Below are 25,177 nucleotides of genomic sequence, written 5' to 3'. Positions count from 1 at the left end.
TAGTATTTTCAACACTCAAAAAGAGAGGTTTGGTCAAAAATATTTTTTGATAAATAGCGGACCCCAATATTGTGATTTAGGAGTATAGTAAAATGTGATAGAGCAAACATAGGAAATGCTTTATGAAGTCACAAGAAACTAGATGAATGTCTGTTATTTTAAGCTACTCATGCTATGCAGAAAGTTAATAAATACAAAGAAAAATTAAAAAATATGTAGCTTTTCCATACCCAGTTAATAAAAGTAATTGACCCACATACCTTACGTTCTTGTAGTACCTCTAACTGCAATTTTAAGGTTTCAGTAATTTTCACTTGTTCTTTCCATTTCAACTCCACGTTAGCCAGCTCATCGGCATACCCACTGCATTTTGTCTTCACTTCCTAATAAAAGTATGTATTAAAGTCCAGAGTTAATTACTAGAAGCCACAAGTCTCTAGAGTTTACAGTCCCAATGTTTCTGGAGCACTTTGCTACCGATGGGCTCCAGAAACATTAAAAAAACAGATACACATTTAACTGAAAATAAATACATTTGTTGTCTGTTCACATGATCAGATTCATCTAATTTTTTTTGGCCCTTCGATATCACGGATGAGCCACTGAAAATGTAATTTAGAAAGCAATAAAGAACAATGGAATATTTCATTCTGAAATGGGAAGGCTCAGAAAAGTGTTTTTTGACTATAGAATGAAACCCATCTACGTTGTTTCTCTTACAAGAACCTGCAGGACCAAGAGGATTTACCTATCGCACAGGGATGTCCCAACGTCACCTGGCCATTTCATCAACCCTGTACAGTCTCATCATAATCACTGGCTCAGCTGGGAGTCAGTTCAGAACAACACTTGGGGGCTATTAACAAATGTAACTTACACTTGTGAGAAATTTACATGTGTAATTTACTCTTATACTTTGAGTAACTTTGCTACTGTTGGCTATTCACAAAATCCTGGGTTTAAAGTTATTCAAAAGTGTAGAATTGCACATCTCCAGTCAGTGAAAAAGTAAAAGGAGCTAAACCTAGCAGTGTAAGTTACTACTGACAAAAAGGAAATAGCTGCTAATCCAGCTCCACACATGGCCATCACTGGTACTGCAACACACACCAATGGGAAATAATCGAGGTAGGGACTTGGGGGCATATATACGAAGCCATTTTCCCATTCGCAAACGGGCCGATTCTCAGAATCGACACGTTTGTGAACGAGAAAAAGCCTTCCTATTCTGCTAATGCATTTAAGGAATCGCAAATTGCGATTCCTTAAATGAAATTCTAGACGCACCCAAGAGGTGCGATTTTGCCTTTAGAAATTGCAAATTACCACCAACTTCATGTTGGTGGTAATTTGCGATTTCTTTGAAAAATGCACTTTTTTTGCATTTTTCAAAGTGCCATGTGGTGCACAGACATGCCCTTAGGGCATGTATGTGCGCCACAAGTCCACACATGCTTATTTCAGGGGTGCAACATGGTGTCCTTTTGACACCCTTTCACCCTTGAAATTGCATCTGCAATTTGCGAGTACCTAATGGGTACTCGCAAATTCCGAATGTCTCCCCATTCGGCCCCCAGGAATGAATGGGAAGGTATTTCTGAATAGCGAATCGCAATGTGTGATTTGCAATTAAGGAATACGTAGGAATCGCAATTAATATTGCAAATCCTGCATACATTGCCTTTTGCAAGTCCTTAATAGCGAATCGCTAAAATTCGCTAATAAGGACTCGCAAAACGCTTTCTTGATACATATGCCTCTTAAAGTGAACACCCTGGGAAATAATGTTAAATTACATGATTTAATACAGTTATAAATATAAATAAATATAACACTGTTAAAAACAAATCAAAAAATTAAATATAGTATCAGCCTTATTTTGCATTTATAAATCGAGGGAAGATTATTATTAAAATATAATTGAATTACTTCTAATTATTTCTATACATCACTTTTAACAATTACTAATAATGAAATGCATAATATTTTTTTGATTTAGGTGGAAATTTATTTTTTGACTTAAACTTTAAAAAAAAAGCTTTAAAAAAATATTTAAAGTAAAGATTTACTTCAAAATTGTGAATAGTGCTGTAGCATTTGTTGTACATTTAAAATAAATATATAGAAAACTGATTTATATTAATTTTTAACATAAAAAGGAAAATGGTACTTATCCTGTAAGCATCTGTTTGTCTGTTTCATGAAGACCTTAATGATCAGAACTTTGACGAGTGAAGTGTGTCATCTGTAAGCCGCAAGGTAAGCAATGGCAGCTTAGTGAAGTCTAATGGATGTATAAGCGAGGCCTGATGTTAGCAAGTGAAGCAGATAACAGACAATGTCTTTGATTGCTGCTTTGAGAGGGTTGGTGTGGCTGGGACTATTGAAGTGCACAAACCTCTTCCATTTAGCTGCATAGCAGGTGCTCATTGAAGGCCTGCTGGCCTCATTAAGGATGGTCATACACTGTGAAGGTAGGTTGAGGTAGCCAAATTCTAACACCTCAGAAACCAAATTGCAAGGTTTAGCTCCTTGGGGTTCGGGTGTCTGAGAGTACCCAGCTCTGCATGAGAGTGGTCAGCAGTAGCTGTCTGGCCTAGGCAGGTGCCCCCAGGATGAGAGTGAGGGATGTTTGCTGAAGCCTCCTAACCACAAACAAAAATAGTAAGAGAAGTGGGAAATAATAAGCAAATATGCCTGACCAGTTCATTCATAGTGCCTTGCCCATGGGACTGTGGGTGTGGATGCCTGGATGCAAAGTTTGGACATTCTTGGTGGTGGCAAAGAAGTCTACATCAGGGAACCCCCAACAATGAAAGTACGAATGTAGGACCTGAAGGTGGAGTTACCACTTGTTGCTGCATCCTGCTGAGCAGGTCTGCTGAGATGAGCAGCTACCAGGATAAGAAAAGTTATGAACACCCAGGGGGTAGTGGTGAGTCCAAAGGGCAGTACTTTGGTCTGTGTTAAGTGGCCAGCATTACTAGTTCAGTCAAGATCCAGTCATGAAGTCGTCTTTCTCCGTTAAAGGGATGACATCCTGGAGTGTCACCAGTGGAAGTGCTATGACAGGAAGCATTTGTTGAAGGGCCTGAGGTACAGTATCTATCTGAGAGACCCGTACGCTTTGGGGATGAGAAAGTACAGAGAGTACACTCCCTTGCTGCGGTGGGGGAGCAGCACAGGCTCTATGGCCCCTTTGCGAATGAGTGAATATACTTCCTCCTGAAGAAGGCGCTGATGTTCTGGGGAAAGGGCCTGGCTGCAGGGAGGAATGTTTGGTGGAGCTGCACTGAGTTCTAAGCAGTATCCATGCCTCATGATAGAAAGAACCCACTGATCAGAGGCGATCCTTCGCCAATGGGGGAGAAATCTCTTCTGTCTTCCCCCGACGGCTATAATGTGATCGGGGTGGAGAGTCACGGCTTGACGGGGGGGGGGGATGCGGGGGGGGACTGCTTTAGCCGTGGCCCCTCTATCAGTGACTCAGGGGTTACTTCCCTTATAAACTCCAACGGAGCAGCCCCATAATGGTGTTTGTTTGTGCTGCTGTCTCTAGAAGGAGGGAGAGGCCTCAGAGGTGGTTGTCTGGAGCCCCCCTCTATATTTAGACCTTCAAAAGAAGCCCTGTGGAGAAGGTGTTGGGAGAGCTCTCATTGCTTCTCCGGTGTCCATGTCCTTTTTGATCTGTTCCAGCATCTATTCAATTTGCGGTCCAAAGAGGTGCTACCCATCGAAAAGGCAATTTCAGGAGATGCTGTTGTACCTCCGATTTAAAATCAGAACCATACAGCCAGGCCTGGCGTCTAATCAGAACACTGGAGTTAATGACCGCGCTGCGGTTACAGCTGTGTCTAGGGTACAGCAGATGGTGTGGTGGAAAGAAGCTTCCCTTCCGAGACAAGTCTTTGTCTCTGCTTCTTGAGCTTATTTGGGAGATGTAGGCGGAACTTCTCCATCTCATCTCAGTGGCCTCGGTCATAGGGAAAGCAGCCCAATGGAGTTTGCAATTCTGCACTGGTTCGTCCTTAGCGCTGTGATGCATTTGCCTTCCACATCAATTTTCTGCTCTCTTTATATACCGGAGGAGCATCAACAATAACCTGTGCATTTGCGCGCATTCACGCCGTATGAATCACCAGAAACCGCGGTGGAAGTTGTCCCTGGGTGTAGGGTAGGTCGGAGGGTACTTTTCATCAACCCTCAAGGTCACTACTCTAGCTTTTACAAGGTCTTCAAAGGAAAAAAGTAGTAGCCATGCAAAAAGTTAAATACAGAGAGTTTAGGTAAAAGAAAGCCTATCTGCAACAACTAAAGGCTTAAGGGGAGGAGACTGGGTGCATATGAATCTACAGCACCACATTCTACAAACTGATGCTTACAAGGTAAGTAACATATTCCTTTTGTAGCTTGTGTGGCTGTAGATACACATGCTCTGCATAGACTGTTAAGCAATACTTCCCTAAGTGGTGGTTAGCCAGAGGATGATGCAAAAGATTGAAGCAGAGTTCTTAGGAAAGCTTTGCTAACTCTTGCTTGTTGGCCTGCTAAAACACCCCACAGTAGTTTGTTGAATGTTTGTGGTGTCAACCATGTAGTTGTATTAAAAATATCAGCAATTAGTATAGTTCAATGGAAAGCCATAGTGTCTCCTTCTTGAGAGTGAAATGATTCCTGGGTGTGACCGGCAAATTACTTTTAGCCTTAATGTAGTAGACTTGGATACATTTGACAACCCATACAGCTATGCCCGCTTTGAAAGAGCATGTACTTTATGTGGTTTGACGAAAGAAACAAAAACTTGCTGAGTTTTGCAAAAGGGCTTTGCATTATTGATGTAATACAGGACAGCACGCTTGACATTAAGGGTGTAAATGGCCCTCCCTGCCACATAATACGGTTACTGAATAAAGATTGAGAGGTCAATGGTTTGATTATGGTTGAATGGGGATACCACCCTAGAAAAATAATTTCTTCCAGACAAAGTACGGAAGGAGTGGGAGGGGAGGAAAAGTATAGGCAAAGATCCCTCACAAATTCATCAATCGAGCATTGCCCATGGACTGTGGGTGTGGGAACCCAGAGTGAAACATTTGGCATTTTGTGTTTTGGGCAGTGGCTAAGAGGTCAATTCCTATCTTGATTCCACATTAGATGGCGCCTGAAGGCATATCTTTCTGAGGGTAGTGTTCAACCTTGTGTTGTTACAACCTATACCCAGCCTGGTTTTTAACCTGAGACGGACTGTTGTGTTCTTGTAGGTGGCCACATCTGGATTCAATAGTGATTAATGAGGACAAAAAAATTAAAAAAATTAAAAGGTCAATCCCTGGAAACCTCCAACGGAGGAATTATGGGTGTAGAACTTGTGGTTTGAGTTCCTATTCTTGGAATTAAAGCAACATCCTGCTAAGTAGGTCTGCAAAATCATTGTCCACTACCTGAAGGTACTTTGCCAGCAGGTGTATCAGAGGGGTCAAACACCCAAAATTAAATGCTTTGTGCTACTGCTGACAGCTATGGTGAGTGTGTGCGCCTTGCTTTTGGAGATAATACATGGAGGTCATGTTGTTTGTTTTTATCAAGACTACTTTGTGTTGAACTTGGTGAAAGAAAGCCTTGACAGCTATCTGGATGGCCAGGAGCACGAGGTAATTGATGTAGAGGCCCCTGTGCTGTGACAATAGCATGTCCTGAATGGTCAGTTGCTGAAGATGCTCTCTCCATCCTGAGAGCGGGGTGCCTGTGCTGATGGTCACCTGCGTAGCCGCATCTATGAAGGCCCGGCACTGCAACAAACTGTTGCTGTAACTCCCACTGCAGACAGCAGGTGGGTATCAGGACTAAATCTTCCTAATAACCATTCACTTGTGCCCATTGTGTGGATAAGCATTGTTGAGAAATATGGCTATGAAGGAGGCCATCATTCTAAGAAGAAGCATAAATGTTCTGACAGTCAACTGACAAGTTGGCAGAAAAAGAAGTAGTAACTGCTGTAATGCTTGCACTCTTGCCTGACTGGGGCAAGCCTTGCCGGTGACTGTCTTCAGAATGGCTCCCAGTTAAGGGTTGAATCTTGAGGGGCAGAAGTATTTACAGTGAAGCTTAAATTGTGGAAGAGGGACATAGTAGTGTGAGTGAGTGTGAGACAGTTGTTCGCTTGCTATCCAGATCTGCCAATTCTAAGAAGGGGAATATGTGAATGCTGTTTCTTCTGAAGAGGGTGGCTACCACATCAAGGCATTTTAGGAATACTGTGGGACATTGGTGACCCCGAATGTCAACACTTTGAATTGATAATGCTGACCATTTACCACGAGACGTTGGAAGTCGCCTTGCTGCATCACAGGGATGACATCTTGCAGTATGACCATGTGGAAATGTTCTGAGAGGATGAGCTAGTTGCGGTCTTCAGGTTGAAATTGGTGATCAAAACCTGTCCTCTTTGGCAACGAGAAAGTACAGGGAGTACACACCCTTGCAGTGATGTTGCACTGGTACTGGTTCTATTGCTGCTTTGAGGATGAGCACCAGAGCGCCTTCCTGAATAAGGCACTGGTGTTCTTTGGGAAGGGTATATCTGCAGGGTAGGATGTTTGGTGGGGATGCTGTGAGCTCCAGGCAGTAACCATGTTTTATGATGGAGAGGACACATTGGTTGGAGGTGATCTCTTCTCAGCACAGGAGAAACTCCTGTAGACTAACCCTGACAGATGTAGTATGATAGTGGGCAGATTGGAAGGGAATCACTGCTATGAGGCGGCTTCTTTTGGACAAAACTCCTTGGGCCCTCCTTCTGGTGGTGTTACCCTTGCAAGTTCCTCGAGAATACTCTTGTGTTTACAGTTGGTAGTACTGTTGTTGCTGCCTCTGATAGGAAGTGGTCCAACTGTCTCCCCTGTACTGTGGTCTGCGAAAGGACCCTCGAGGGCTGGACATCATAAGGGCATACATTGCCTCGATTGTATCCGTCTTTTTTTGTGGTTTCTCTAGCATCTGACCTACCTGTGGTCCGGATTGGTGTTAATCATCAAATGGCAGGTTCAGCGGTTGATGCTGTACTTCTGGCTTAGAGCCAGAGTCACAGAACTAGGCATGATGCCTGATCAGTTTGCTGGTATTTACTTTTTGGTCACAGTGTCAGCTGCATCGAGAGTTCAGCAGATGGTGGCCTTTGAGATGGATTTACCTTCCGTAACCGGCTCTTGCCCACACTCCCTACAGTGGTCAGGACTTTTTTGTAGGAGTTCCTTCATCTCATCCTAATACACCCCTCTCGTAGCGGGAGAGCAGGCCAACTAGTAGCAATCCCCATTGCATGGGTGATTAAACTGCCACCCTCTTACCCGCTTGCGTTCAATCTTTATACACTCCTTTTCAGGAGATGGAGCATCCCCTGTACCCTGCGCGTTAGCACTTTCCGCGCTATGTGGACCATGACGAGTCCGGGAGAACGTAGCCACAGAAGTAAGGTGGGGTATTGGGTGAGGATTTGTATTTTTTGTTGACCATAGGTTTGATGACCCAAACCTTGCCTGGCTTTTTTTTAAGGTCTCTGGTGCTGTCTTGAGCATCCCTTTCAGCATCTGGAGGGAGGGTGCACTGGGTCTCTGAAAGTGTTTCGACTAGGAGGTCTTCTTCTTCCTGAATAATGTGCATATATACTTTATGAAAAGTAGTCATCCTATGTATCCTTCTAGTACAAGGTAGTGTCAGCAAGTGGGGAAGGTTTTACCAAGTATAGATAAGTGTTTATATCAGCTGGGGATTAACTTCATAGTCGTCCCATGTATCATTCCTGGGTTCAGGATGTTAGGGGGCATTGTAAGGTACCAGTGGAGACAATGGGCTGCCCTGCCCATAGGAAAGGTGTTGTGACCCCTCTGATGAAGCTGGAGGGGATGGCGCATATCGTGATGGCAGTGAGGGAGGAGGACCCCCCCCCCCCCCCCCCCCCCCACTGGTATGGAGTCTGTCTGTCCACATGTTGCTGTACAATTCTGGAGTCGATGAGCCAGTCGGCTTGAGGAAGGCTGTGGCTTAGTCAGGGCTGTTGTGCCAGTAGAAAGTAGCAGAGTCAGCTCTGGAGACATCTGTCGGTGCGGACCATGCCCCAAAGGCAGTGATGGACCAGTAGGCTGTTATTGAGTGTCTGGGCTTGGCGCATGACCCCCCCCCGCCCCCCTGGTATGGAGTCTGTCTGTCCACAGGTTGCTGCACAGCCAAGGGTTATGACCAAGTAGTGACCATACTCAAGGTTGAAGTCTTTGGAGTTGTTGAACCTCGGGATCTTAATGATGCTCCCCTAAGATTCAGAGGACGGGTTTGCCTCTGAACTGGACTGCACCAGATGGACCTCGGAAGAGGGGCTTCTTCCACCACCTCGACGTTGTGCTTCCCCTTATACAAGTGGGTTGTCATCTCTGTCTCACCTCTGTATTTGCTGATGGGCCTACTTTCACTTGTGTTGGTATTGAAGGGTCGTTTTTGACCGAAACGTTAGGCAGGCTTGACAAGCTGCCTTGTAGTGCTCAGAGGAGAGGCAGAGATTGCAGACTTAATGGTGGTCAGTCCAGGGGAACTTGGGGTGACACTGGGAGCAGTTTTGGAAGGGCAACCTTTCCATCACTGGCCTGGTATTCTTATTGAGGAGGCACCATAGATGAGGGGCTGCGCGACCCTGGAGAGTGCCTTGGCCCAGGCGTAAGTCAACGAAGTGAGTGCAGTTTTCATCAAATGACAATGAAATGGGATCCAGGATCCATTAACATTATTCCATGACAACGGGAGTCGAGGAGGCCCGACAGGATAAGCACAACACACAGCCCGATCCGTACATCTGAACCCAATAGCAGAAAAAATAAATCTAACAATGGAGATGGTGCCAATGCACATTTACCAACTAAGGGAGGAGACTCAAAAGACTTCCTCGAAGAGAAACAAGTTGCAAACGTCCCAGCCCAACACTAGATGACAGTAGTATATAGAGAATGTATCTGCATCCATACATGCTAGAGTGCTTAACTCAAAAATTCCTGTAGATTGACCAGAACTGACCAATCCGGGAGCGTTTTTTTGGAATGGTGGCCAGTGAACCGAGGAAGCCATTATAGAAATAGGGGTACAACATATACAATTGAAGGTACAATGCAGAACAGTACAAGATGAGGGCTAGGACTGTAAGTTCGCAGATATCACTGTACTTCATAGGTTGTAGTGATGACAGGGAGTGGTTCAAAATAAATGAATAATGAGGGAACATGTTGCACCATCATAGGCAGATGGTGGGGACCCTCTTTCAGAAAGGACAAAGCAGCCCTCAAGGCTGCTGTGAACATGAATTAACAGACTAATTGGTGGGGGCGGGGATTGGGTACTCCGCAAGGTGACACGTTTGGAGGGGTTTCAAAGGTTGGGCATGATGGGTATCCTCCCAAGCAGACTTAACGGAATAAAACAGTCATGTCAACTGACAGTCTTGGGAGGAAACATCACATGAGACATAAGGAATTCTACAAGTACCCCCAATTTTTATAAACTCCCATATTAGATGCATAAGTTGTGACAGAGAAAATAATCTATCGTCTAATGCCATGCATATATGGATCCCCTATTCTGAATAAGCTCAACTCTATAAATCTAAGAAAGAGGTGGTGGTTAGTAGTAGGAACTGCAGAAAAGGCTAATAGGATCTAAATGCAGATGTATTAGGAGAAGCGATGACACAGGAAAACCTGAGAGTGGTGCAGTTAAGTAACAACAGAGCGAGAGAGAAAAAGTGTGTGTTGGGGTGGGGAGGGGAGAGGGCGGGTTGGCAGAGCATTCAAATGTTAGATAAGAGAACAAATTAGCAATTATGGGGATCATCAGGGAAACGGATATGGATAGGTATTCCAAACTTTGGGTGGCACCTCAGGATGAAGTTGCCAGATGAGACATAGCAAGAGGCTGGGGAGCCCATTTACTTCCTACAGCAAAATGCAGCTATCACTGATTGAATGAAGAGCTATGCATAAGGGGGAAGGATGCCCTTAAAAGTTGCCAAACTTATGGGGACTTCAGTGAGCAGATTTCAGAAGAGAACAATGAATGATTCATGGGCAACAAATAAGGTTGAAAGCAGATGTGACTGGATGATACATGGATTACCACAGATGAGGATATGAGGAGTGGGCAAATTGTTTTCTAACTGGATTACCTTTCTGTATTTTCCATGTGCTGTATCTATGTGGCTAGGATTTTTGAAAATGTTAATAAAGTCATTTATAAAATAATAAATAACCCTAAGAATAGGACATAAAAGGAATTAAAAAAGACAGCAAATGCATAATAAAGAGCAGATGTTTACAGAATACTTTATAGTGGAGTCAAAAAAGGTTGCCAAGGAGGCCGGAATTGAGATTATTGAAGTTATCAGGCAATACTGAAACCTTAAAGACCTATTCTGTGAAATCCTAAATAAAGCTGAGAATATCTTAAACTTTGGCTTTACGCAACACCCCATGGTGGGTAAATTGGCAAACTGGAGACACTTAAAACTTCGCTAAAATATTTAAGACCAAGCAGAAATGGCAACACATCTAATTATTCATAACAGTCAACAAATGTATCTACTTACAGCCAACATCTGTTTGCATTCCTTGTACTTCTTGGTTTTCTCTGTAATTTCTTTACTCATTTCACGTACTTGCTCCTTTACTATGCATTCAGAAACTGAGTCTGGTGAGAAAATGGTCGCTGAAAGTAAAATAGAAAATGCATATTAATTGATATGTGAGTGCTCTTGAATATAACTTCAGATTAATGACTATCATATGGTACACAAATGCATAAGTTACGAACCACCCAGTTACTAGCTTGAGTACATGAGGAAATAATAAGAAGATTTTTTTCTTAGCCTTAGCTTGTAAGTTTTATACCATTAACACCGTTGTGGGATAGCTCAATTCCAAGTGGTGCCATCAAACACTGCTTAAGAAGCTGTTAAATCAGAGATTTGCAAAATGGTACCACGTACTTAGGTATTCGTCATAGGCCGCTCTTTCCACCTATTAAGTGAGTGAGGAGTCAATCAGTGGGTGCTTAGCAAAAGCTGAGTGGGGTCAGAGGGAAGGCCCTAATAAAAGCAAATAGACACAAAACTAAGAACCAATTTCACTTTTACCATAACATTATCCAACTGTTATATCCTAGCTCGTTCCCACTCTCAACATTGTGAATACATTCCATAGATATTCAAAACACGAAAGGGATGAACAGATGGCAGCTTTAAGTAGTTTAGGGCTATGCAAAGAGAATGAGCATAACATCTAGGCATAGTTGGCATCACTCCAGTTCATGTCAGAAACGTGTGTGGGGAAGCTGATGTAGTTTCCCAGTATATGTCCCTAGCTCATACTTGGTGGAGAATATTAGGAAGCTCTCTTACACTTCTTCGAGATTCCCTAAACAATGAATGTTCGTTCAGCCTCATATAGTGTAGTAGTGGAGATCCAGGACATAATCTGTGGTGTGCACCCTAAGTATCAAAGCCAGAATATCGAGAGATGCACATATTGAGGACAAGCTGTTGAATCCAAAATATAAAAGATAATTTAGATTTTTCACAGCCTGCTGGGCAGAAAATCTGGATTTTATTAAGGACACGGAGGCTAAGATTATGCAAATCTCCTTTATTGCGTAGCTCACAGCAGCAACAATGAGAGATCTAGAACTTGAATAAACATTCCAATAGAGAGGATATAGTCCATGAACACACAGTAGACTTCCTTCTTTGTAAGCGAACAAGATAACTTCAGGAATAACTTAGAAGACTCTGAATCCAACGTAAAACCATAGAGAATTCATCTGAGACTTCTTTTGAAGAAATTAATCTGAAAAAGAAGAAGAGCAAAAAGGTAATAAACATTCCCAGGGTGGGAATAAAAGAGGTGGGATAATCTTAGCCTCCGTGTCCTTAATAAAATCCAGATTTTCTGCCCAGCAGGCTGTGAAAAATCTAAATTTTATGGCATGACCCGGAGGTCAATATTATGCAAGTTCAAAGTGTGTTCAAAAACATTATCAATGACATTTGAAACAGGTTTAAAGTAACATCTTTTGTAGATACATTCATTCGACCAATCTGCAGCCCTAAGGATATCCTGAAGGCCGCCACCCAAAATAAAGGTTTTATTTATTTATATTTATTTATTTATTTACTTATTAAGCGCGGCTGCCACCCCAAGGGTATCCTGGCGCTGAGACTGCAACTATCCTGCTGGCGAACTGTCACTAAGTTTTAGGGAACAGAAAGGTTTTGAGGTTCTTTTTAAAAGAGGTAAGATCTTGTGAGCACCTCAGCGCCTGAGTTTTGAAGCTGAAGCACCTCTAAGGGAGTGAGCTCCGAAAATTTAAATATCAATTCCAGCTTCTTTCATGACATCTTTAACCCATCTAGCCAAGGTGGGAGAGGAAACCGCTCTATGAGGGAACCTGTGGGAAATGATTAATTGATCTACAGAACCCCTTAGACCTAAGGTCCTTTTCTCGTATTCCAAAAGGCATCGTACCACACACAAGATCTCATTTTGAGGGAAAAAGGGATAGAAAACAGAGGTTGACATGGTTTTAGTCCGTCTTTTAATGAAAAAGCAAACACCCTCAGGTTGAAAAGCTCTATTAGAGACATCTAAGGCCTTAACATCTGATGTACGTCTGAAGGAGACAAGGCACAGTAAAACAGTTAATTTAAAAGACAATTTCTTTAAAGAGAGAGAGGAGTTGTCGCCCCAAGAGGAAAGTAGTCTGAGGACGTCTCTCACGTCCCAGAGAGCGGAGTATTTTGGTAGAGGAGGATTCAAAACGCGCATACTCCTCATAAGTTTTTTGGTCAGAAAATTCTGGCCTACCGAAGAACCATCTAGCAAGCAGTGACCTGCAGCAATAGCCGATCTATAAACGTTAACGGTCCGATAAGCCAGACCCGAAGCGAAGATTTCAGTTAAGAAGTTAAGTACTTGAACTATATCAGCTGAAACGGGATCGTAACCCCGTCGAAGGCACCAGCAAACCCATTTGCGCCAAGCCAATCTATATGCTTTTCTGGTACCGGGGGCCCATGATTCTGACATGAGCCTGAAAGCGCCTTCCGAAAGTCCAGGGATCTGCCACTGTCTCCTGAAATCTTCCAGGCCATCAGACACAGGATGCCCTGAAGAAGAAGTGGATGGCATTCTCCGTGAGGTCCCACCAGTAGGTCTTCGAAAACGGGGAAGAGGATTGGAAAATCCACACTCATTTCCAGTAGGATGGGGAACCACGCTTGGGAACTCCAGAGAGGAGTTATTACTACTATGGATTCTTTGTTCCTCCGGACTTGAATGAGGAGGCGAGGAAGCATGGCAAAAGGTGGGAATGCATAGGGTCTCAGACCAAGTCAGTTCTGAAAAAAGGCGTCTATTCCCAAAGCCAGAGGGTCCGGTCTCCAGCTGAAAAATTTGGGCAACTGAGTATTGAGGCGGTCCGCAAAAAGGTCTATTCCGAAGGGACCCCACTGAGATTGAATCGCAAGAAAAATGTTCCTGTCTAGTCTCCAGTTGCTCGAATCTACATAATTCCTGGAGAACCAGTCTTCTACCCCATTGTTCAACCCCGGAATATGTTCGGCAACGACCGAAATGCCCTTGTTGAGGCAGTAGGCCCAAAAGTTCTTGGCTAGGTCCGAGAGGCCCTTGGAATGAGGGTCGCCCATTTTGTTCACGTATCTCACAGCGGATACGTTGTCCATGCGAAGCATGACCGAGCATTTCATCAGATCCTTGTTAAAACTCTGGATAGCAAAGGATCCTGCCAGAAGTTCCAGGCAGTGGATATGTAGATCTTTCTCCTGTTCGGTCCAAAGTCCCCCGGTCGAGGAGTTGCCGCAGTTCGCTCCCCAACCCTCCAGGCTCGCATCCGAGTGAATGACTAGGTCTGGTTCTTCTCCGAAGATTGCTCTGCCGTTCCAGGCTTCTGCATTCTTCAACCACCATATGATCTCTTTCTTGGAGTCTGTGTCCAGGGAGACCATTTGAGAATAAGATGGATTTAATCTGAGGGCTTTGGTTTTGAGCCTCTGAAGCGCCCGATAATGAAGGGGACCTGGATAAATTGCCTGGATAGTTGAGGACAGTAGACCCAGTATCCTTGCTAGGGTCCTTAGAGGAAAGGAGCAGATCTTTAGCACTTTCCTCAGCTCTTTCCTGAGTTTCCTGAGTTTGTCGCCAGGAAGTTTCAGCTCCGCTTGGAGAGTATTTACTGAAAAGCCCAAGAACTGAGTGACTTGGGTTGGAGACGTAGAGGATTTCTTCGTGTTTATCACGAACCCTAAATGTTCCAGAAGATTTATGGCAAGGGTAGTGTGTTGAGAAGCGACCTTTTTGGATTCGGCCATTATCAGGATGTCGTCGAGATAAAGAATCAATCTGACCCCTTTGTTCCTTAGCCAAGCTGCTATGGGACGAAGAACCTTGGTGAAACACCAAGGGGCCGAAGAAAGACCGAAGGGAAGGCTGCAGAACTGCCAAAGTTTTCCCTCCCAGAAGAATTGAAGAAATTGTTGGTGAGGGGGCCAGATCGGGATAGTCAAATATGCGTCTTTGAGATCCAGGCGAGTAAGCCAGTCGCCTTTTCTCAAAACATCTCTGAGAAGATGGATTCCCTCCATTTTGAAATGTCTGAAGACCACCCACTGGTTCAAATCTTTGAGATTTATGACAGGTCTCATTTTTTTGTCTTTTTTCTCTACCAGGAAGACGTTGCTGATAAAGCCAATCTCTTCTCCCTCCCGTATTGCTCCCTTTGAAAAAAGGTCTTTTACTTCTTGGGATACTAAGGCAGAGTCTCTTTGCGAGAAACGTATTTCTTGGGGGAGTCTCTTCTGGACAGGAAAGTCTACAAACTCTATTTTGTATCCCCTGACGGTGTCAAGCACCCAAGGATCCTGACTCACTAAGGTCCAATTCCCAGAGAAAAGGGCTAGTCTCCCGCCCACCTTTATAGGGGTATCTGAAGGGTCTTTGGGAGATCTTACCGGTAGAGAAGGGTCTCGTCTTCCTTTCACCTCTAAATCCTCTTCCTCTGGATCGTTGTCTTTGGGGAAAGAAGGATGGCTGGAAGCCATAACCCGACTGAAAGGACCTTCCTCCTCGTCCTCCAAAGGGTCTTGTTGAGTCATTTCCACGGCCGGGGAATCGACCCCGCATCCTCCCGGCCCGGGAAAAAAACACCTCTGTTATTGAAAACCCTCTTTATATCCTTCTGAGATTTTTGGATGGAGTTAAAGAGTCCTACATATTTGGCCATATCCCTAATGAATTCTTCTCCGAAAAGGAGACCTTGGGAGGAAGCACCGCCTTCTTTGTTAGATAGCTCAACTAGTTTGGGGTCAATCTTGAGAAGCACGCTCTTACGCCTTTCGTTAGAAAGAGCAGTGTTTGCATTGCCCAGGAGGCATATAGCCCTTTGCGCCCATTGTCGCAGTTCCTTCGGGTCGATGGGAGAATCAGAAACATAGGCTCCTTCAGCCATTTCAAACATCTTGGTCAACGGGCCTGTAATATCCAGCAGTCTGTCTTGGCAGGACTTGAGTCCTTTGTCAAGCCCCCTCCTAGGATCTTTCCCCGTCTTGGCAATAAATGCCACTACTTTACTGTCTAGTTCAGGGGTCATGGCTATTTTGTCGGGGAGGGAGGGGCGGGGGCATTCAGATCTGAGGCGGGCCCTGACCTCCTTTGGCATTTCTTTGTGGAGCCAAAAGGACAGATATTCGCCAATATGTTGGGACAGGGTCCACTCTGGGGAGAGTGGATGTTTAATGAGGAGCGGATCAAACATATGTTCCCCAAAGGGGTCAAGTATTCCCATCTTTGACCCCGAGACCCCTGATGCCTCACCAGATAAGTTTCTAATTTCGCCTTCTTCTTCATCGGAGTTAATCTCTGAGGAGCAAGACAGGTCAATTTCGTCTTCGACTCCATCGTCGCGATCAATGGGGATAGGAAGGCTAGGGCCTCTGAACTGCCCATCCAGTGTGCCCGAGGCACCAGCATTGTCACTGCCAGAGCGTGATTTCAAAAACATGGGTTTAGAGATTCTGTTTTTTTTAGCATTTTCGGGTGGATTTGGAGTAGTTTGTCTTTTTCTCTGGCTCGTTGAGGCCTCAGTAGGATCCCCTCAGGTGGTCATAGGTGGCCAGCCTGACTTTGCCAGGCTTTCTATTTTTTTGTTAATGGTGTCATCAAGGGATCCCATTACCCTATCTATAGTTTTGCTGATAAGGCCCTCCAATTTATCCTCCATGGAGGAAGGAGAAGGGTCAGAAGACATAGCGAAAGGGTGAGCTTCAAAGGAATACCTAGTAATGGACAACAAACTGACAATGCAGGAATGTTGGGGACAAAATGGATGCTATGTAGTCATGACAACAGGTGTGTTAGGTAGGGTCTTTCCTTTAATTCATGGAGGTCTTGTATTAGGCTTGTAGTAGTCCTTTTTCTATTTTGATTGGTGTATTTTGTGTTAAGAGTTATGCCCCTTAAAGTCCTTCTTCAGTGTTTGTGATTTCCTTTTTTTTTTTATTTAGGACGACGCAAGAGGATTGCCAGAGGTCTGCCAGCGTGAGAGGGGGAGCGAGAGGAAACTTGGTAAGTCAGCGTGGGAGTGGCAGTGCAAAGAGACGCGGTAAACTGGGCTTCGTGTGTAACGAAGTTCAACTCGTTTTCATTTCATTTTCGGCATGCGAGCTTCGGTCCCCATGGCAACGCAGCGCGGCTCCATGTAGGAGAGAGGCGCAGCGCTGCCATGGAGACGCGTGTGGAAGACGTGTTATGGGAGCGGTGAGCGCGAGGCCGGCGTTTCAAAAGACGCAGGTCCTGCAGAGAGAGAAAGAACCGCTCGGCTATAAGGGAATTTTAGGGCAAGGGGCCAGTGTCCTGAAGACGCAGGCCCCATAAAGGAAGAAAGAACCGCTCGGCCTTAAGGAGCCGAGAGGGAGAGAAAAGGAGAGGGAGTGGGTTGGGGGAAAAAAACCTCCGTCCACCGTCTCCGTCTCAGAGCGGAAGGAATCAGTGCAATGCCTCAAAAGACCACGGTGAGAACGACGAGAAAACACAAGTAGAAGGGCACAGGATTGCCCAAGGGGAAATAAATAGACGAAAAAGCGCAAAGGCACAAAGTAGTCAAAATAGGCTGCTGATTAAAGGGAGGGGAGGAGGAGGGTGACAAAACACACTCAATACAGCCTCCCTCAGCCCAATCCAATACAAATAGAAAGGCACAGACAATTACAGTGCAGAGAGTAAATGTAAGGTACTTATCTTGTGAGCAGCAGCAACAAAGAAGGAAGTCTACTGTGTGTTCATGGACTATATCCTCTCTATTGGAATGTTTATTCAAGTTCTAGATCTCTCATTGTTGCTGCTGTGACCTACGCAATAAAGGAGATTTGCATAATATTGGCCTCCGTGTCATGCCATAAAATTAAGTATAGTGTTTGTATACCTAACTTTCCAAGAAAGTACCTTGGTGCTATATATATATATATATATATATATATATATATATATATATATACATATATATATATACACACATATATATATATATATATATACATACATACATACTACAAATTATCTCTCATTGTGTAAAGAGATAACTAAGAAGCTTGATGATACTATACCCCTGAAAATTATCAGGAAAAGAGGAAAACCCTCCGCACCCTGGTATACGGACAAACTGAAAGAATTGAAAAACGCCTGTAAAAAGGCAGAGAAGCTCTGGAGGAAAAATTATTCGGAACAGGAGAAATTGACATGGAGACTTACAATTGTACAATACAAGAAAGAAATCTCCTTAGCCAAAGCAAGTTACTTTGCAGATCTAATACTAAATAGCTCCAATCAATCCTGTGACACCTTCAGGATAGTTAGAGAGCTATCCCATCCTGCTTGTGCGAATAGCCAAATCAAGCCCTCACAAGAATTGTGTGACGATATAGCATTATTCTTCGAGGAGAAAATCTTTAAAATTGTAAAGGGAATGAAAGATGGTTCTAATCCTCCGGTGCTGGACAACAGTAACAGCAATCTGGAGAGCAGGAAGGAAAATGAGGAAAATGTAAGGTGTCCATTACCAAAGGCCTCCTTGAAAAATTTTGAGACCCCCACAGAGCAAGAATTCTTAAGAATAGCCCTTAACACGACATCGGGATCCCCTCTGGACCCTCTACCCCACAAAATAGTAAAGGAGTTCGGGGATGAAATACTCCCAGTATTGCATCAGCTGTGCAACCAGTCTCTCGACACTGGCACCGTACCAAAAGACTGGAAATTGGCGATTGTTACTCCACTATTAAAGAAACCAAATCTAGACCCAAATTGCCAAAAAAATTACCGACCTATATCGCTCTTGCCATACCCCATAAAGATCATAGAGCGGTGGGTCAGCAGTTCACTAGCCCTCTTCCTGGAAACTAACAACATCCTGGAAGAGGAGCAATTTGGATTCAGACCAGCTCACGGAACTGAGTCAGCTCTGCTGACAGTTCTGGACGACCTACGAATGCGGACGGACAGGGAAAATTCAGCAACCTTAATTTTGCTGGACCTGTCCGCCGCATTCGATACGGTGAGTCACGACATCCTGTTGACAAGATTGAGGAACATTGGAGTCGGGGGAGCTGCGCTGGACTGGTTCCGCTCCTACCTGACGGACAGATGGCAGGCAGTAGCCATCCCTCCATATCAGTCCGAGTTTGTCAAAGTCCCATATGGGGTCCCACAGGGGTCTGCTATTAGTCCTATACTTTTCAATATATATATGCAACCCCTGATAAGCATCATCAAGACTCACGGTATTAGCGTGATTAACTACGCAGACGACACGCAGCTGGTGATTTCTCTTGATGGTGCTCACGTTGACTCCCTAGAGACCTTTCACACCTGTATGTTGGATATGACACTCTGGCTAAATCAGAATTCACTAGAATTCAACAGTGACAAGACGGAAATAATGCATTGCACGGTTGGAAGAATCCCCAAAAGTATACCCACAGATTTCTGGCCTCCGGGGCTGGGGAACTCTCCAAACCCAGTGAGCTCAGTAAGGAATCTCGAAATCACTTTTAATAACAGTCTGAGCCTAGAGACTAATGTCAACAAGCAGGTTAGTAGCTGCCTTGCTCTAATGCCGGGACTGCGCAAGCTGCTACCCCTTTTACCTTCACAGGTTAGAGCAACTATAGTCAAGAGCACCATTCTCAGCCGCCTGGACTACTGTAATGCCCTTTTACTGGAATCCCCTATCTACCTAATTTCCAGGCTTCAGAGTATCCAGGCGGCTGCAGCAAAACTGGCACTTTCTCGAGAGCGAAGATCCTCTACCACTCTCGCCCTGGCTGACCTACACTGGCTGCCCATACACCAGAGGATCCGCTTCAAATCCCTATGCATTGTCTTCAGGGCAGTGCATGGGCTAGGCCCCCGACCACTTCAAAATAAATTTAACTGGTATGAACCTACCCGGTCTCTTCGATCCTCTTTTTCAAACTTCGTTAATGTACCTAGGATCAAGAAAACCACCCTTGGCGGCAGAGCCTTTAGTAAAGCGGCAGCTCAACTGTGGAACAGTCTACCTATTGACATCAGAAAAACTAGTGAACTGATGCCCTTTCGAAAAAAGGTGAAAACATGGCTCTTCCCGAAAACGTAACCTACTAGAACCTAAGGCTATTATCCCTCCTTGTTGCACAGCATTTTTCAGCCATATGTACGCAGCGCCAGGATGCCCGTAGGGTTGCAGAGCGCTTTACAAATAGCAAAATAAATAAATAAATAAATATATATAGATCTCCACATTTTTTTTTCTCCACATATACATATATATATATTTTGCAAATAGATATAGATACTGCAGCTGACTAAACATTTAGCACCTAAATCATAATGTCCACATAGTAACAAGGTCCTGTGCAATCAACCTCCGAGACCTGCCACAGTTGGGTCTCACTGGAAATCCCAAAAACATAAATTGAAGAAAAGATGGAGGCAGCACGAGGGATGAAGTCACACTTAAGTCAATGTGGTCTTTTCAATATTCTTTATTCTTCTTTAAGATAAAAGATGACAGGACAACAGCTAAGGTATTTTGTTCCTTTTAAAAGAACTTCATCAGGGCAAAAAAATCCTGTACAGACAAAGTCCCACTGTGTGCGTCAAGGGAATAGTCAGTCCCACGGTGCGGGCAACGTTATTTTTAATTCAGTCCGGAGTGATCTAAGTGCTATCAGAGCGATATTTCAACTGAAGAGGAAAATATGTAGAGGATCCCTCAATGGTGCTTGGACGTTTTTACGTGGTTAAAAGGTCTAAAAAGCCCGGCCCAAGAGAATTTGTAAACGCACAGCAGTTTCCAAATGCACAAGAATACTATTAACCAAAAACAGCGAATGAGATCCGACCTCAATGATCAGAAGAAAAGTAATATATGGAGAAATTCCAACAGATTGTAGCTATCGGAGATCCCACAATGCGGATGAAGTAATAATAAACTTCAGCCGAGATAGTCCCATAAGCCTTCTATTTTGGCGACGGCAGGTATACCCGGACCGACAATGGCAATAGCAGCAGTATATATATATATATACATCCTCCTGTGGGTGCTCCCTTTTTTCCTGGGTGAAGTTGGGACTTTGGTTTGATATATATATATACACACACACATACATACACATACATACACACACATATATATTCGGCAATTTCCATAAAAGAAAACAATAATTTAAACTGTAAAAGTGCATGAAATAAAACCACCTGGAAACATAATACTTAGATAGATACAATTAAGACTAGCAGCAAATTTGAGAAGCAGAAACTGGATTTCAAATGTCATCCCACAACTCCTATACCGGTTATCTTCTACTACACAGTCTATAGAGAAAACTCAAAATGAAAGCAAAATGAAACTAGGACACACAAGGATATTAGCGCTATGTAATGGGCGGCAATAGGGCAGTCTTTTTTTTTTTGTCTTGTGTTTCCACATGTATAGCAGAAACCGGGAGACAGCAGAGACAATTACTTGAGCTGTGACTGCCCAGAGTACCCTAGTTGCGATGTTGTAGTCCCTGATGCCCAAGTTACGGCATTGCGGCAAGATCTATTTCCTCCTGTGAGCATGATACTGCTGGCAAATGTACAAACCGTGATCTACGGTTTCATTAACCTCTTGGCAAAACGGACAGCTTAGGTCAGCTTTAGCATTAACAAGGGTATACAGCCACTTTACAGTAAACGATCGAAATGCCAAAATCCCAATTCGGAACTTCCTGGAGTCTCAGTTATATCCATGTCCCCCTCCAGAAGATATGTGTCTTTAAATTCCAAAAAGATAATAGAGTATCTGCTCCCTCATTCTGGAGCAATCTGCCATCTACATGTCTCCAATACTGCTCCTTCAGCGTAGACTTAGACATTTCCAGATGAGCTCACGTCTCCGCACCCAATTCCTCCTCAAGTGTGTAGTTAATAAAACCCAACCAAGGAATTCTGGTGGCCCCGGAAAGTTTCATAATCTCTTCCACGCCTACCCAATATTGTAATAAAACAACTGAAGACCAGATCCTCCTTCAGTACAGCAGCAAATGCCAAGATCTAAATGAAGTGGTACCAGTGGAGTGCTAGGGTGAGCAGCCGGGGGAAACTATTTTCAGTCAACTCCAGATCGTTGACATTAGCATGCCCTCAGAGCTCCCCGTCATACAAGGACCCCCTACTCCCCCGAAAAGTTACAAGTTGGAAATTGGCAATACGTTGTCATCGAACAAAAACTGGATTCTTTTAAAGCTCTCAGAAGGCCACCAGTATAATGTTCTAATCTGAGTTTAGCCTTCTGGATCTGGGGTGACCAGCCAAGTTGCTCGTTGAGACTTAGCCCCAGATATTCAAAGATGCGGAGCCTCTCCAAATGGGTATCATTAAGAACTGGGTGCGATCTAGCCGTCTTACAAGGGTTAAATACGATGTACTTGGTTTTGCTAGTATTGATCTCCATCCCGCTCTGCCTGCAGAAGACTCCGAAGAGATCCAGAAGATTTTGGATACCCACTGGGAATCTCAAGACCGGTAACCTGTTGTCCAAAAACAGGAGGGCCGCGACTTTCCTGTTGGCCAGACATAGAGAGTCATGCTTGCAATGTTCTAGCATGTTAACCAAGTCATTGATCTATACCAGAAACAAAGTAGGGACCTGTACACACCCTTGTCTCACCCCGAGTGACTGGCATGGGAACGGCAAATTCTCCTGAGGGGCTGTACCTAACTTGGGCATAGTTGTCCAGGTGTAGTCTCCTGAACATGTCAATTAAGTATTTTGGTACCCCATGCTGGTTAAAACTGCCCACAGACCTTCCCTAAAAAGTTGACAAATGACGTAAAGACACCCTCCCCCGAAAGTAACATATTTCCAATAGACTAGCTGTAGTTGTAGCACTTGGTCGGTGGTACTTGTCCCAGCCCTAAAGCCTCCTTGGAGGGGTGTCAACATATCCACTTCCTCAATCCAGGCTTGCAATCTACTCAGTACAATTCGACTAAAAAGCTTCTGTGGGCTGTCAATAAGACTAATGGGGCGATAATTTGACGGGACCGAACATATATAAGGGCACCAAATCTCAGCTTTAAACAGGTCCCCAGGCACCTTGTCAAGCCCCGGTGCTTTCCCTGGTATCATCCAGTGAATGGCTGCGTAAACTTTATTTAATGTGATGGGCTAGCGACATGATCAATCTGAAGGGACGGGGCAACAAGAGGGAATACATTAGATGATTGGGACTCTTTTCTCACTCCCCCATGGTGGTCAGGCCTTTAGCGTGTGAGGCCAAAATCAGTGCCTCATTTGCCTCTTTAGTTGGATTCAATGTCGGGCTAGCAATTGGGAACAGGCCCCCCTCGTTGCTTCTCCCATCCTGGGCATAGAGGCTTGTAAAATGTTCAACCCAAGCATCAATCACTAATTGCCAAAAGGAACAATGGTCTTTTCTCTTTGTTTGCAGCAAATAAAGCCTCCCATTTAGCATTTTTCATGGTCTCTTTTGGCACTGCCCATTACAGCTTTATACAAAGCTCTGGCTTACTGTATAGTTGTTCTGGTCCCACCCCTCCCACAATAGCAACCATTAGGGCGCGCCTAGCTAGTCGACATGCTTTGTTGAACTATTTGACCATGTCAGCCCATTTGGGCAGAACCTTAGCTTCTACCACTGAAAGATACTTTATGCTAGGAAACAGGGTACTGTGAATATCAGTAAGGGCACCCCATGCTGAAGCTATGTATACATTCGCTCCTAGTATCAACAATGCTTCCAAAGCGATAGCAATGGCCTCGTACAACTGATCCTGTAAGGCAGGGTTAGCAGCAATAACACACCATCTCAGCCTACGTCTATTACTAGATCGAAGAAGCCTCCTATCGAGGGGTTCTTGGTCAAGAGGTGCACTACTTGGGCCCAATGGGCTTAGGGAGAGGGTTAAGGCAATATGGTCGCTATCCTGCCTAGATACTAACTCCATGTCGAGTACCAATGATCACAGCATTACATCGATCAAAATATAGCCAATATGGTTAGCCCCACCTTGCCTGTTAAAGGTAACCTTTCCTTCTTTGTTTGATGGTGTCCTCCGATTACAGACAGAAGGCCATTATTTAGGGTAAAAAAGTTAAATTGCAGGACTGCAGCTGACCATGTTTTAATCGGTTGGCGTGTGAGCTTCGGAATTGCCCATGCTTCATCCCCTTCTACACTAAGAGCTTCACTGGTAATACCAAGAGGCTCAAAGTTAGTAAAAATCCCTAGCCACAATTCTATAGGCATCTACAGGGAGACACAAAAGGTGCTCGTTAACAGCAATAGCAGATATAACAGACATGCTGCCCTTGTGTCCACACAATAGACATTATACAATCATAATGAAAAAAAAGTCTGAAAATTGCAAATGCATAAATAGTATATTGGGGGACCCAAGATCAATCAGCTCGGAAGTACAATGGCCTGCCCTTTCCAGACGATTGAGCAGGTCGATCATAACAAACAAACCCAGGCAGAGATTGTGGCAAGATAGCTCATGTTTGCTGGAACAGGAATATATAACACCAGTCCACAAAACAACACCACACAGGGCAGACCAATTTGTTATTGATACCAGCTAGGTTACAAGAAACAAGCTTGGTCGAAGGAGGTAACAAGTCAATGGAGTTGGGACCAATGGAAGTACAAGGAGCAGCAGATATAACCAGTCCCTGATTACTATACTTATTTTGTTGACACAAATCGTCCTCGCTAATGACTTCCAATAAGCTTAAACTGGATTCTACCTACGGGGAATTTGTGGTAGTCACTGGGCCAGGTTCAGCCTCTCCATTAGTCAGTGTTAAGAACTCCTGCTGTGCCATACGGGTGCATGCAAGTCAATCATAAGTATCCAAACCTGTTAGTGGGGAGTATCTGTTTGAAGTAGTAATGCATGAAGCACCAAAGAGATGCAGACAGGAACTTCTTCCTTCCCTCCTTGCCAGTCGACCAGTAGTCCAGGGAAACAATTCTAATGGATGACTTCACGCAACTAGTCCTGGGCCCTAATGTAAACCCAGAGCCAATCAGCCGGTACACCACTTCTGGATGCCTACTATTAATGACTACACAGCGAAGTTAGGCAGACTAAATGTATACTTCGTCTATATGCACTTTCCTCTTTATGTTCTGATCTTCGATATTTTTTCCACAATATTCTTAACCTCTACATACGTTGCCTTAGGAGCCACTTACACTGTATAAATGGCTTCAAATGTCACAAAACGTTGGTGTAGGAGGGTGATTTAGTATATGCTGCTCACTTATTTAAGTGATGCACCTTCCACTAATCCAGACAACCCTGATTTTAGTGGTCTTTGATAACTATAGAAAGCGCTCAAAGTGGTAGGTGTGGAGCGCAGCCTTCGGGCTTATCTTGAAGGAGTGTTAAGTAGCTTGTTTTACCAGTTTTATCATGTAGTGTAGATTAAACAAAAAAGAACCACACAGTGTATATATAAAAATGTCTATTTCTTACACAACACTCACTAACATATTGATATATCTCCAACACTGATCAACACTGAT

General features: G+C 44.1%; 1 protein-coding gene across 10 annotated transcripts in view; it reads right to left on the bottom strand.

Annotated features, from left to right (window-relative positions):
• Nucleotides 1–25,177, bottom strand: part of TAX1BP1 (Tax1 binding protein 1) — a 702,037-nt gene that overhangs the window by 238,265 nt on the left and 438,595 nt on the right. For all 10 annotated transcript variants that reach the window (XM_078663492.1, XM_078663483.1, XM_078663485.1 and 7 more), the window contains 2 exons: nucleotides 10,619–10,737; nucleotides 261–383 (listed from right to left, as the gene is read on the bottom strand). In XM_078663492.1, coding sequence (XP_078519618.1) covers nucleotides 261–383; nucleotides 10,619–10,737 — 242 coding nt within the window. The remainder of the gene's footprint in view (nucleotides 1–260; nucleotides 384–10,618; nucleotides 10,738–25,177) is intronic.

Source organism: Lissotriton helveticus, chromosome 10 (genome assembly GCF_964261635.1).
Source record: "Lissotriton helveticus chromosome 10, aLisHel1.1, whole genome shotgun sequence".
NCBI classification, from domain to species: Eukaryota; Metazoa; Chordata; class Amphibia; order Caudata; family Salamandridae; genus Lissotriton; species Lissotriton helveticus.
Note: the sequence above shows the minus strand (reverse complement) of the source record. Positions and strands in the feature narration are given on the sequence as shown.